Source organism: Cydia pomonella, chromosome 26, assembly GCF_033807575.1.
Source record: "Cydia pomonella isolate Wapato2018A chromosome 26, ilCydPomo1, whole genome shotgun sequence".
Taxonomy (NCBI): domain Eukaryota; kingdom Metazoa; phylum Arthropoda; class Insecta; order Lepidoptera; family Tortricidae; genus Cydia; species Cydia pomonella.
The window spans coordinates 10,045,112-10,059,229 of record NC_084728.1 but is presented as its reverse complement, the minus strand read 5'-3'; the positions used below and the strand labels follow the sequence as shown (position 1 = coordinate 10,059,229).

At 39.1% G+C, this 14,118-nt stretch overlaps 1 protein-coding gene across 1 annotated transcript in view; it reads right to left on the bottom strand.

The window, feature by feature from the left end:
• Positions 1 to 778: 778 nt before the first annotated feature.
• Positions 779 to 14,118, bottom strand: part of LOC133532097 (G-protein coupled receptor Mth2-like) — a 28,964-nt gene continuing 15,624 nt past the window's right edge. The window contains exons 5-10 of the mRNA XM_061870592.1: positions 13,181 to 13,259; positions 8,669 to 8,862; positions 6,537 to 6,690; positions 5,693 to 5,878; positions 4,842 to 4,902; positions 779 to 2,650 (exon numbers count right to left, since the gene is read on the bottom strand). Of these exons, the coding sequence (XP_061726576.1) occupies positions 2,564 to 2,650; positions 4,842 to 4,902; positions 5,693 to 5,878; positions 6,537 to 6,690; positions 8,669 to 8,862; positions 13,181 to 13,259 (761 nt within the window). The 3' untranslated portion in view covers positions 779 to 2,563. The remainder of the gene's footprint in view (positions 2,651 to 4,841; positions 4,903 to 5,692; positions 5,879 to 6,536; positions 6,691 to 8,668; positions 8,863 to 13,180; positions 13,260 to 14,118) is intronic.

Genomic DNA, 14,118 nt, shown 5'->3' with positions numbered 1-14,118 from the left:
TATTATTTGTTTGAAATATCAGGTGACAATATGCTTATTGGTACATTTTGAAAAACGGTATTTTACTTACTGCAATGTTTCTTAGAAAATAACGCACATTAATACCTTTTTAATATCTTGTAACAAAGTATCCTAACATCTATGTAAATACATTTATAAGCAATATTGTAATTTTTAGTAAATGCCATTTAAAAATTATATGAAGAAGAGATCTTTAATATAAAAAAAAATGTCTAATTCTCTAAAGATCTCCGCAATTTGCGAATTTCGGTTTTCGCGGTAGGCCCCCAGTTTGGCATGTGTTTCGGCAGAGGGGAAATAGTGCGAATGCCCACTTACAAAATGGTGCTGCTCGAAGATGTTGAGCGCTTTTCTTATTTTGACCCCGCGAATTTTTTCGTGTCACAATTTAAGTGATTTTATTTCTGGGCTCAGCCATAGAGAAATAAGAATTAATAGAGTGCTCACTCCATACATCAGTTTTGGTACTAAAACGATTATTATATTCGCAGTCGACATCTAGCATCAAGTAGCGGAACTCTCAGTACTGCTACTCGACAATAGATATCGCGGCAAATAAAAAGTCTTATTAAAATAATCGATTTTCAGCTAATATTATAACCTAGATGTCGACTGGGAATATAATAAGCATTTTGGTACCAAAACTACGGATGTATGGAGTCTATGACTCAGCAATCAACATGTTTACTATGATTATATTTGAAAAATTAAATATATATATATATATATATATATATTATATATATATATATATATATTTGAATGTAGTTCTCGTACGACTGTTTACACTTAGATTTTCAAATTAATTCTTTTGCATTTCTCTAACAGATGATCTCAGAGAAGCATGCCATTTAACAAGGACATCAAACGTGGCGCCCGCTTCGTCATCCGCACCAGCCAGCGGACGCCCTTAAGTGGTAGGAATAAAAAAAATACACAAATTGATTAAGTCCCACAGTAAGCTCAATAAGACTTGTGTTGAAGGTACAGTCAACCAATTAGAATCCTAGGCCACTATAGAACCTTGTCGTTTTAACTAACTAGCTATTGCTAACAAATATGAAAGCCCAATCCTCGCTCATTGGATTGGGCAAATTAAAGGGGTAGCAACTAGCCCATATTGAGGGATTAATTAAGCAATGTGAAATGTGCCGATAACACTAACCTTTAGTTTTAAGTTTGTTTGTTTTGTTTTCACATAATACTAACAACTATGAAGCCTGATCTTCGAAATAAAGATATTTTATTTATTTATTTATTATTTAGTTAACTACTAGATAATTGACACGCATCACTGAATAAGCACTGTCGTAGAAGTCATTATGGCATGGTTCTATAGTGGCCTAGGAATCTAATTGGTTGACTGTACTTAGACAACAATATTTATAATAAAAATACTTAAACACATGGAAAACACTTTAACACTTAGGAACAAAAACTTCTATAAAAATTATACCAGGAACTTAATAATCTCACTCTTATAAAGACTAAGCTTCTTCACACCAACTACAATCAAGTCAAGGTGTTCAAAAATATCTGAACAGGAACTCTATTATCAAGGGGTTAAATATGTTCAGATATTTTCAAATAATATCTAACAGGTCATTTAACTATATATCGTGTCATTCACGACGACACCAGTAGGGCTAATATGGTCGGCTCTTTATCATTTGTCACCATGCCTGTCACTTTCTGACAAGTATGTAAGCGCGAAAGTGACAGGCATAGTGACAGGTGATAAAAATGGAACCATACTGCTACTGCTGCCTTGACACGTATTGTCATTTTATCAAAGTTTTGACAAATCTTCGCGTCATCGTGGATGACACGAGCTATAGTCAAATATATAATATGTAACTCCGCAGTGGCGGGGCAAGACCAACATTTTATGTGGGCAAGTTACATTTAGCGAGGCCCTCTGGTGGCGCAGGAAATAACGAACATTTTAATGTTGTGTCCGAGATATTATACTCATTAGAGGCGCGAGGCCCCTCGGACCGCGAGGCCGTAGGCGGAGGCCCACGTCGCCCACGCCTAACGCCGCCTCTGTAACTCCGTATAAAATAAATTAAGTCTAAGAATAAAACGTGCCTCGAATAATAAAATAAAAAATGCGCGAATAGATGGCAATATACCTTTGGCATATATTCTATAAGTCTATATTTAGGTATTTAAATAAAAGTAAACAAACAATTTATACATTTTCGGGTAGTTATAACATTTATTGGTTAGCCAACCAAATACAAAACCGCCTGGAGCTGTCACTGAACGACCTGACTCTATCCTACATTATTTGATCATGTAATGTTTTCGTCTACCCTCAACTATTTTATGGAGCCATATGAGGGTAGATTTTGTTTACTTTTATTTAAATACCTAAAGATACAGAGGATAGTAGATGGCGACACCGTTTGATATTTAACACATATCCGTGTAAGAACATGGGTCTAATAGCCTATGTCATTCTAAGAGTTTTAGCCGTGTCGAAAGATGGCAGTCAATATCCTTAGATATGTCAATGGTAAAAGTAGATGGTTCTAGTTTAGTTGACCCCCGGTTTATCAGAAAAAAACTCCAGTTTCTGCTCGGTCGGCGTCGTTTCTTTCTCTGACAGCTGTCTCTTCGTCACCTGTCAAAATAAATATTTAGTTTAGTTTCACCGCATAATAACCGCAGTGAACTCTTTATATAATAGACTAGATACACATTTTAGAACATTAAAAAGTGCTAAATAAACACAAGTGATGCGATATACACGCATCAGCTCCAAGAGCTGCTAGTGTATCAAATAAAATAATAATAATATACAAGGGGCCTCTACGTGTTGGCTTCGGCCCCACGCACGCCTACCAAATGTCCGGGACCCCATGGTCCCGAAAATTTGTAAAAGACAGACAAAATAAATAATAGTACTTCCGTACAGAAATGACACTTCCTATAAAACCAAAGTTTGACAGCAGTTCAGGGATACATGCTGTCTCTTTATAATGTATGGCACTATCCCTTTCGGCTATTTAGGGTTGTCAAAATTCAAGTGATTATCTTATCTGTTGTGCACGCAAAGGGACGTCAAGTTGTACCAACCCTAATACTTGCTCAGAGCAATGCTGAGCCGAACGGAGCCGAGAATACCCGAACGCTCTAAGTGTCTCCCCACTGGTTTCACAGGCCAATTCTAACGTGTTCTGACACATGGAAGAATAATTTTTACAGTACATATGGTGCTACTTTTCCGCACTAGTGCGTAAATTAGCACATTATGTAACTATGTCGAAAATTTAAAGGGTCATATGTACTGTAAAACATTGTACGATACATGTGCGAATAGGTAATTCGCAACTCGTGTCGATTTAAAACACTCCCTTGTATCGCAAATAACTATTTTTTTTGCATTTTCGAGGTTGGTCCCATAGTAAAAGTTGCTCAGTACGACCTATAAGGTCATCTATAGATTCAGCCTGTAAATTATTGCAGGTGACTAAATAAACGCCTCGTATACGTGTTAGGTCTAAAGCTGTACATTGACCCGCCTGATCCTATCTCTATCGCTCGCACGCAATTATATTGCTGTCTCGCCCATGATGCTGTTGTCAATGCCACTGTGCGAGCGGAAACAATATAATTACCATATACCGCACTCGAGGCGGCATTTTGCGGGCATGTCAGTTAGTGACGTTTGCAAATAAACGTACATTTTCGAGTTGTCAGAATAAGGTATTACATGAATCATGTTTCGACCGAAACTAGAGTAAAACCGACCTTCGGTTTCGGTTTCGTCAAAAAAATGGTTAGTGTAAGGCCTGAGTGGACGCTCGAAGCGGAGCGTTTGGCGCAGCGTTCAGCGTGGCGTCGGGCTCACAAGCTGCGTGCACTGAGGCCGCTCCTATACGTTTGCATTTGTTTAACATTACGCCGCACGCCCAACTCCAGCATCCACTCAGGGATTACACTTAGCAGTGAGACATATTGGCTATATGCGAAGTGCGTTGTGGGGGACATACAAGCGACAACGCACGGCGTGGAAAAAATGTGAACATAAATAGGACATCTTCGTAATATTTGACCCGACCGAAGATTTGGTTTCGGTAGATTTCGGCATAAAAATTATATTTAGGCCGAAGCTAGAACAAAACCGAACCTTCGGTTTCGCAAAAAAGAAATGGTTACGGTCAGATTCGGACCCCAATATTTGACAGCTATTGGCAGACAGCCAGAGCGGCGCAACATTCGTCATATGTAATGTGACATGCAATAAATATTTATTCATTCATTCATTCATTCATTCATTCAAGGGGCCCACTCATTACCAGTTCTCCGGACGATATCGGCCTGTCAGTTATTGGCGATTGTCAGCTTTTGCGAATAACTGACAGGCCGATATCGTCCGGAGAACTAGTAATGAGTGGGCTCCTTTACAGCCACCATCAAAGGTAACAGATCAAACTACGCGTCAAAGGTATCTACAATTCTCTAATAACTTAGAATTATAAGTCATGTTACTTTTGAATGCAAATCTTTATTTGGTAGAGTTATCCAGGATGTCAGATACTTATGGGGCTAAGGGCCTGTTTCGCAATGTCCAAGTATTGGATAGCTAATTAGGAATAAAATAACTGCCAGATAAAACTTCCTACAAAACTGAGTACTTTATTTACCTTTTAAGCTTATTTGAAGATTGTGAAACGCCTATGATGACTTTATTCGTCAGATAAGTGGCAAGTAGCTTATTCAGAATTTTACTTGACACTTAATATATTTCATCCGCTACTATTGATTCTAACTGTGCACAGAAAACATAGACAGATTATGTTTGTACTTACGGACACGCTAGTGACCACCGTGGACTCCCATTGACGTGCAAAACTCGTTTCTATCTTGAATCTGAAAACACAAAGATAAATAGCGTTCATGACCGTCTGTCAAATCCAAGCCACATTAATCGTTTGTCCCTATTCGTCATTTAGAAAATTTGTGTTTGTGAGAAAGAGACAAAATTTAATATACTCATATGTTTTCAAACGTAAATACGTCCACAAATACATTGTCTTTGAGTTACCTGTTGCCAAGTTCACATTTCTCTCGCGCAACTGAACGAGTAGAAGATGAAGAGTCCGGTCTAGGGAGACTATCCACTCCCAGTTCAGGGCTGAAAAATACCCCTCATCATATATCAGCCCTTTATCGCCTACTACTTAGCATAGCCCATATGCCTCTTTTCCAAGTACGCTACTTGTCCCGGTCCTGAGCTAATCTCATCCAGAAGTGACTCGTGAATAACCGAATGTCGTCCACACAACGGATGATATGTAACATGTACGTGCTCGGGGTGGGCCGCAAATGAGATGGTCGAACGCTATGAAGAGGTCAGCTGGCGGCAGTCTGAACCATGCAGTCCACATGGCTTATTACCGCACAGAGACAAAGTACATGTGGTCCCAATCCTCAGCAATGAGGGAACGAGGGAGAAGGAGAAATATGCACAAAGTCCATCTATACCTGTAGATAGAGAGAGAGAAAGTACTCTCTCCAGGCAGGTGTTGTGCCTGGGGACTGAAGTCCACTAAGAGTTGGTCAGAACTTGTATTTATAGTAACTGCCATTCGTAACTCCTCTCCTCTCATCTGTTAGGATATTGTGGATGCTGAACAGTGATAGAAAATAAGCCGCGTACCTCTTGCAAAGTTGCATGATCATTTCCTTCTTGCAAATGAATGAGTAGAAAATGTAGAATCCAGACAGGGAGTTGAAGATGTCGACCACTAGCCACCCCCAGTGCTCGGGATCTATAAAGGCCCCCATCACATCCAGAAGCCAGGTGATGCCGGTGATTATTGTCAGCTTTAAGTAGATGATAAATCTGGGAATAGTAATTAAATTTAAACTGATAAATTGATAATAATGAACCCTCCAAGTCTTACGGACCCGGGTATGTCCTTAAACTACGTTCAAAAGAAAGGGGTGGAAAGGGTATGGGCACTGTGCTTACCATTAGGTGGGCCTCAGTATTATACAATAAAAGTGATGCCGGCGTCGAACCAGTGCCTTCAGTTTACGGGATTTAGGTACGCCCTGACCACAAGGCCACCCGGCCTGAGTTTTATTTTTGAATAAAATAGTTTGTCATTCGGGCAGTGTATGTTGTTTTGGATTCATGTGTGTACTTAAACTGCGTCCAACCAAAAGAAAAATAGTGTCATCTCACTCGAATCTGGAGCAGCAAAACTGGGGAAGTACCTTCACCTTACAGAAGACCGTAGCCAAAATAATAGCACTGCTACTTACTCTGTAGGTATGTATGTAGAGTTAGTAGTTTCAGATGATGCGTAAGGTTTCCAGTGCTCTTAAGGATTTATTCTTGCAGGCTGGTAGGGTCGGCAACGTGCGTGTACTCCATTAGAGTTGCAAGCTCCGAAAAGGTGCGGTGGTTGGGTTACACGCTTGATTGCCATTAATAAATGTGTTTTCTTCAGTATTGAAAAATCGGTGGTTTTTCAATGAAGAATTAGTGTAATCACCTGTTCTGATCTTTCTTAGTATTTCTGCTGTCGCCGCTACCGCCAGGCTTGGCCCTGTTCCGACAAATGTAACGCGCCGTCATCACGAAGAAGCAAATGTTGATGATGGTTGTGACCAGCATGGGCCCGTTCACGTACAGGCGACGCTCGTTCTCTGTCGATTAAATAGACTTCTGGTTCAAATTATCTGTTCGGGAAAACGGCAGGAAAACGGGCGTATTTTCTCCTCCTCTTCTTCCTCGCGTTGTCCCGGCATTTTGCCACGGCTCATGGGAGCCTGGGGTCCGCTTGACAACTAATCCCAAGATTTGGCGTAGGCACTAATTTTTTTACGAAAGCGACTGAAACGGGCGTATTTTCTATGAACATAAAGGTGACGTTTGGATGTCAACTCTAAGGAATCTGTTCAGTTCAGTTTGTTAAAATTAAATGGCTTCAGTCCAGTGGGACTACTTAGCCAGTTTCATGGTATTGGGAGCTACATATACGACGAATACTGTATGTAGGGGTTAGTACAAGGTAGTGTACGCTTATTAGCTCTTGTAAAGCGATAGCTGGACTTTACCTACAAGTAGCATGTGGACTATCGGCCGTTGTCTCCAGAATGGTGGGTCATACATACGCGTTCAAACTTTAATTCTTCTTTATTTGCACGCTTCCACATTAGTTTACTGCATAATAAGCTATCAGTATTGTACGAAACGCATATCGGAATTGGTTTACCCAATGTCCCGGTAGATGGCGCTGTTACATCGGTCAACTAGCGAACGTTAGTTCAACGTAGTTTTATAAGGTGTTAAACTTTTTTTGTAATTTCTGAGGATTTGTGTAGAGATTGTTACTCATAGAATATACCGGGTGTTTCCTGTAACACGAGCAAATAATTAAACCATATATTGTGCTCCTCAAACGATATAACTTTTGATTAACAACTTTTAAAAATTGCGAAATCTTTAGATTTCATCTTTTTCATACAAATTAAATATTATTTTCAATGTACGCTGACATCAGTGTGTTTGACGTTGCTTGTCGCGCTTTAAACATGACACGTTTTGCAATACATTGCGCCTTAGAATAAACTTTAAAGTGTAATAAAAATTAAAACATAAGTTATTTTTAAAAGTTGCTGAACAAATGTTGGTCAGTTTGACGAGTACAGCCTACAGTTTAATTTATTGCTCCAGTTACAGGAAACACCCGGTATACGTCTGTTTATTATTAAACACGGTATTTGTTCTAGCTTCCCCTTCGAGACCCTAGTGCAAAATTGTACACTTTAAACAATATTAATGAGCAAAAAATAAAGGAAATTAACCACGAGGCGTCATTACCAAGATGGCTCTCCCACCGTAACACCCGGTGTATCTGTTAGACGCAAACCAAGATAAGTTAGCAGCGATTTTGATAGCCCAGATGGTGCACGGGTTCTTTTAAACGTCAAACTTTTATGAAATTATGTCGTTTACTTGACACTTGCACCGTCTGGGCTGTCAAAATAGCTTCCTATCTTGGTCTGACTTTAATATACTTGATAAAATGAGTGACGAAATCAAGGTGGCCATTGTCAATCATTTGAACAAGAAAATTGACTGATATAACGACGGCAACAATAACGCAGCAACAGTACTGCAGCTGCAGTCGACATCCCAACGTTACATTTACATAAGTTAGTTTTCGATTTAGGAGGGATTCAGTCCTACGAACCGGATCCCTTTGTTTGGCATAATTATTGAAAGTCATAATGTAATGATAGTCATATTATCATTAGTCATAACTCTGAAACCGAAAACTTTTCAGGATTTTCGTTAAGTGATCCTATAGATAGGTTAGGTTAGGTTTGTTTTACGGCAATCCTGAGAAGTTACACGTTTCTGAGAAAAACCAAATTATGGCTAACGAAAATGCGGACAAACAATACATTATGACTTAAAACTTTATGGGAAACAATAGAGGCCCCCTGCGAACGCTTCAGTTTTGGAATGAGCTCTGCCAAGGTTTCCTCGAAGGACTCGTGTTCTTCAAAAAAGGATTATACCGAAAGGGTTGTAACACCCCTAGAGCAGGCTATGTTGATTGCTTACCATCAGACGGATAATAAGCTTATTTGGCACCGACGTGGTACAAAAACTTACGCGTTTCAAAGTAGCAGTAAGGGCTGTTCACGAAGTGTGGTTTCGCGAAGGCTGGTACCGCCGACAGGTCGGCGTAGTCTATACCGATCACGAAGGCAGCCATTAATAAGGGTACCCCGAACCCGTATGTGCTGTACCAGCAGAATTTGGAGAGGATCTTGCTGTGGGGTTGCCAGCGTTGACTGTATATGTTGCTGTGTACAATTGAATACTCAAATAAATAAAACATTTAAATAACAAAACTCATGTATTTTAAGTCAATAATCGCTCAACATGTTTCACTCCATACTGAGAAGAATCATCGGGAGCTCGCGTTTGCGGACCAGCACAGACTGTAAGCTGCAACTCTCCGCCACTGATGACTCGGCGCAGGCGACGGCAGCAGCAGGGGAGGCGAGAAATTACCCTCGTTTTGAAACATATCGAACAATATTTGATTTAAAATACGTGAGTGACCCGTTTTTAATATATTTAATAAAAAAATATTTAAAAAATGAGAGTAGGCTGTATCAAGGCCACACCTGCAAAGGTTTACGTGAAACGTGGTGTGGACAGCTATTGCGAAGGCCGAAGGCCCAGCTCCACGTAGGGCCGAAGGCCCGAAGCATCCAGGAGGTTACTGCTCAAACACAGAACAACAGTACAAGTGACTAAATATAGAGGCCGAACTTCGCGTAGGGCCGGAAGCACGAAACGTCTGGGAGGTTAGGCTCAAACACAGAACATATTATTACGTCTAAATGCGAAGGCCGAAAGCCGAGCTCTGCGGGAGGTCGAAAAACCGAATCGTCCAGAAGGTTAGTGTGCAAAAACAATAGTAGTACGAGTAGAGTACAATAATAGTATTGAAACTCTAGGTCCATGACTCCATGGGTTCCCAGCGCGCACATGTTTTATGCAGAAATCTGGAATCTTCCTCGCACAACGTATTTGCGATAAAAATGTATGTTACAGGGTAATTGATTTCCTTCCTTTTATTTAAGGAAATCGAATAAATAATGTGTTAGTTGGTATTATAATTTACCACATACGTAGATACATACTTTGTCCATATTTGTTTTTGAATAATTACACTACACGTCACAAACAAAATGAACGAGTACCTAATAAATACGTGCATATATTCACATTTGATAAGGTATTATTGATTCGCTAATGAATACATTATATTATAAATGAATACAATGCATAAGTACCTAATGTGGTTACGGTACTTTAAAATCACATTTTAATTGTTGTGCAGTATTTTTATTTTTTTAAGTTTTGATATTTATAAGACACGACTTGCACTGCATCTCACGCCCACCAATCAACATGAGCAAACGTAATGTCCAGAGAGTTTACCGCAAAAACCAAAATTAGCAAATTGTGGGAATCTTTCTCTTTTACTCTCACTAAGACGTAATTAGAGTGACAGAGAAAAATGCCGTGAAGTTCGATTTTCGCGGTTACAGCACAGACATCGAATTCTAGGGGGCAACATTTAGTGAAAGATAGGGAGTTCCTATATCGACAATCTGAACTATCGATACATCCATAAAACTAGTGATCGCGCCCAACTTTTTTTTGTAAATATAGATGTATTATTTTGGGGTTGATGATAAAGTTTACACAAAGTATGTTGTATATGATTCCTAGGTTAGAAAAAAATCGATAATTTAAATTTTAAAAATCCTTTAAATAAAATAAAAATAATAGTGTTCGTTACAGGCTTGAAAAAAAGTAGTGTATAGTCCTCCTCATCGATTTCGATGACGGCGACCTCAGCAATTACGGATTACGCCGATTATGGGCCCTAATGTGGCTGGCCAGGCCGAACTTGGTCTTAAAGACTCTTTTGCAGGTGTTACAATAGAGTTGGCCAGACGCGTTGTATGTATACGTGTAAGAGGGCTTCGGTCTCTCTTTACGTTGTTGGCGTTTGGTATCTAAGGCATTGAGGCGGTTTTCCTCAAACGATTTGATGTGGTTAAAAATGGTGGACCGCCAAGATGCTCTGTCTGCAGCAAGCTCCTCCCAGCGCTCAGGGTTGATGTTGCAAGCATTCAGGTGTCGTTTGAGCACGTCCTTGTAACGCAGATGCTGACCGCCGTGCTTGCGTTTGCCTTCCACCAATTCAGAGTAGAATACGGTTTTGGGCAACCGGCGGTCATCCATACGGAGGACATGTCCACACCACCTTAGCTGTCGCTGCATTAGTAGAGCCTCCATACCATAGAGGCCAGAACGACGCAGGACTTCAGAATTTGGAACTTTGTCTTGCCATTTGATTCTGAGTATATGTCTTAAACATCTAAGGTGATAGGTGTCCAGCTTTTTTATATCAGATTTGTAAAGGCACCAAGTCTCTGAACCATACAGAAGGACCGGGATAATTAGCGCCTTGTAGACGCTAATCTTCGTCACTAGCTTAAGATCATGGGACTTCCAAACCCGGTCAGCAAGTCGTCCGAAATTGGCAGCGATGCGGAATGGAATCTCCGAAGCCAAGGTGTTGTCATTCCGGATAGTACTTCCAAGGTATTTAAAGCGTGATACCTCTTCTAGTGGTTTCCCATCTAGATAAAGCGTTGCTGAGTCAGCTTCGCTACCTCTTGGTGGCTGCTTGAGGATTTGCGTCTTGGAAGCACTTATGACGAGTCCAAACCGTTGACAAGAGAGACGTAAAGCGTCAACTTAGCTTCGAAGATCCGCCATGCTGTCGGACATAAGACATACATCGTCAGCGTAGAGTATTTCCATTATAGAGACTCTTTGCACTTTGGACTTTGCTCGGAATCTCGAGATGTCGAACACACTTCTCCCAGTCCTTACGTAAAGTTAAAATATCTATAGGTACCTTTTACACAAAAAGAAATATACATACATCTCAGTCAGTCAGTCTGGTCAGCTCCGGCAGAAGGAAGTAGTTTAACATTTTTTTTTCGTTATACTAATTAACTCTGCACATAACTACCCCTACTCCCCACCCAGTTTTTGGTAAGCGGGCAGTCGAGGTGCTCGGCTAACACTTTTAGCATGCTGTTGCTGCTGTCGCGCAGGCGAGATAACAGTAAAGCAACTCGCTTCCGCCTTTACCATAAGTGTAAGGCCTGAGTGGACGCTCGAAGCGGAGCGTGCGGCGGGGCGTGCAGCGTGGCGTCGGGCTCAGAATTTGAGTTGCGTGCACTAAGACCGCTCCTATTCGCTACGTGCATGACTGTCACGCCACCCAGCATCCGTAAATCCAGCAGAAAACGTCAAATCACTACATCTTGTAAAACGTCCCCCAAGCTCAAAAACTACTGAACAGATTTTCATATGGTTTTTACCTATCTATAGAACGATTCTTGAGGAAGGTTTAAGTGTATAATTTGTTAAGGTATTTTGTAAAATTGGTTGAAATATGACGATGTTTGATAAGGATGTTGGAAAAAATCACGCTGTCTCGGAGCTTTAATCGAAAACGCTGCCTAATCCGTTTGTGATATTAAAACACAATGTATCCAAGAGTTGTCCCTCTTTCATTGGTCTACAAAAAAGTCCGCGATGGTGTATTGCCTATCCTTTAAGGAAAACTTACTACGAGTATACCTATTTTTAACATCTAGAAAAAGATCACCTAATATATGGTATTTGCAAAGCTATTTAAAAAAAAAAAAAATTAAAATTAAAATTATTTATTTTCGTAAAATATACAGGTGTTTATAAAGTAGGGGATAGTGCTACCCGGTAAGCAAAATTTGCCTGTATTGGGCAACACCGCTCTTCCTTAATTTACAGATTGTCACACGAAAATTTAAGTAAGTCTAATAATATATGTATACAATTAAAATCACATATAACAATTGTTTATAGAACTAGGTAAGTATCGGGGTTGTCAGACATGCAATAGTAAAAAAGTAAAAAAGAAAAGGAATAATGGAGCCAGTAATTGTGTGTGTGTGTGCGTGTGTGTGTGCGTGTGTGTGTGTATTTACATGTATACAGTATTAATCATTATCAAATTAAGTACGTTAGTTGTTGTCATACAGATTACAATGGTATCTTACACCATACAATTTAAATGAATATCTTAGGAGATATCGTAAATTAAAAATTCTATTTCATGCGTATAATTTGTACGAAATGTTAAAGACGCTAACCTCTATTAGTGCTAATTATTACCACAGCGTGCGCTGCGATTGCTTTACTATACCCCCACCATGCACTTCGCACATAGCCAATACGTTTGCATTTGTTTAACATGCACGCCACACGCCCGCTACGCTACACGCCCAGCTCGAGCGTTCACTCAAGCCTTACACTAAGAGAATTGGAATTGCCCGTACCTATTAAGTATATAAATAAATAAATTGACTATTTGTTTGGTAATAGGTAATATAATTCATACTAGAATAAGTATTTATATTTGCATGTCTTTATTCACAAATCATGTGAAATTTAATACCTTATGTTATACATAGTACTTTGTACTGACCATGTTTGTAAGCAAATAAAAATTCTGATTTCTGATAAAATAAATGTTCTTACCATGTAGTTATCCACACGTCGTAGGACATAACGTTCATCCACGTAAAACTGGCCCACAATGAATAATAGAGCATTAGACCTGTAATTCATAATAATTACCTACATAAATATAGCCGTTTATGTAGTTGTTATATAATGAAAGACATTTATGAAACGAACGAAGTCAGAGACATAGCGATCTTTGACTAGTTGAAAATGTGAAATAAACATATTCAATGAAAACAATGAATAGTTAATAGCAGATAATAAATTTGACTATAAAATAATTAATTTAAATAATTAGGAAAAACTATAATTATTTATTTATTTAACTAATGGAATATCAAACCAGATTTTGAAGATGATGTAGAAAAAAAATACGCTAAACTGGTAAAATATGAGATTGTTAACTGTTATTGCATTTCTCTTCTAAAATTTTGATGTATTAAAACTTACCTGGAAGGGATTGCTCTTTAGCGATAAGATCACACATTGTTTACCTCTAATCTTTTTTTTAAATGTGCTCTACATGTATCGATATATGTATATCGGTAGTCGATAAAATGAGAAATCACTATGACGATTCAAAAATGCAAAGAAAATAAGGAGTATAACTCTAATGTTCTGCCGCCAGAGTGCAGCACTAGCACAAACCGTAATCCATAAAGTGACCTATACACCGTGTTTTTATTGAATTCCGTTAACTCCGGGGTAAGTACGTTTAAGGAAACTAAATGTCATAGTTAATAAAAAAAAAAATGAAAACCGAACAATTGTAAACTGTGATATATTAATGTCATTTCGAACAATCGTTCGAGATAGTACTTAACTTTGTTTGCAAATGAATAAACTCGTACTAATCACTAATCAATATGTACACAGGCCCTAAGGCAAGTTTACACGCTCGTAAGGGCCTTAAAAGAAAAAAAAATTGTTCATATCCGTAATGGAGTTATTAG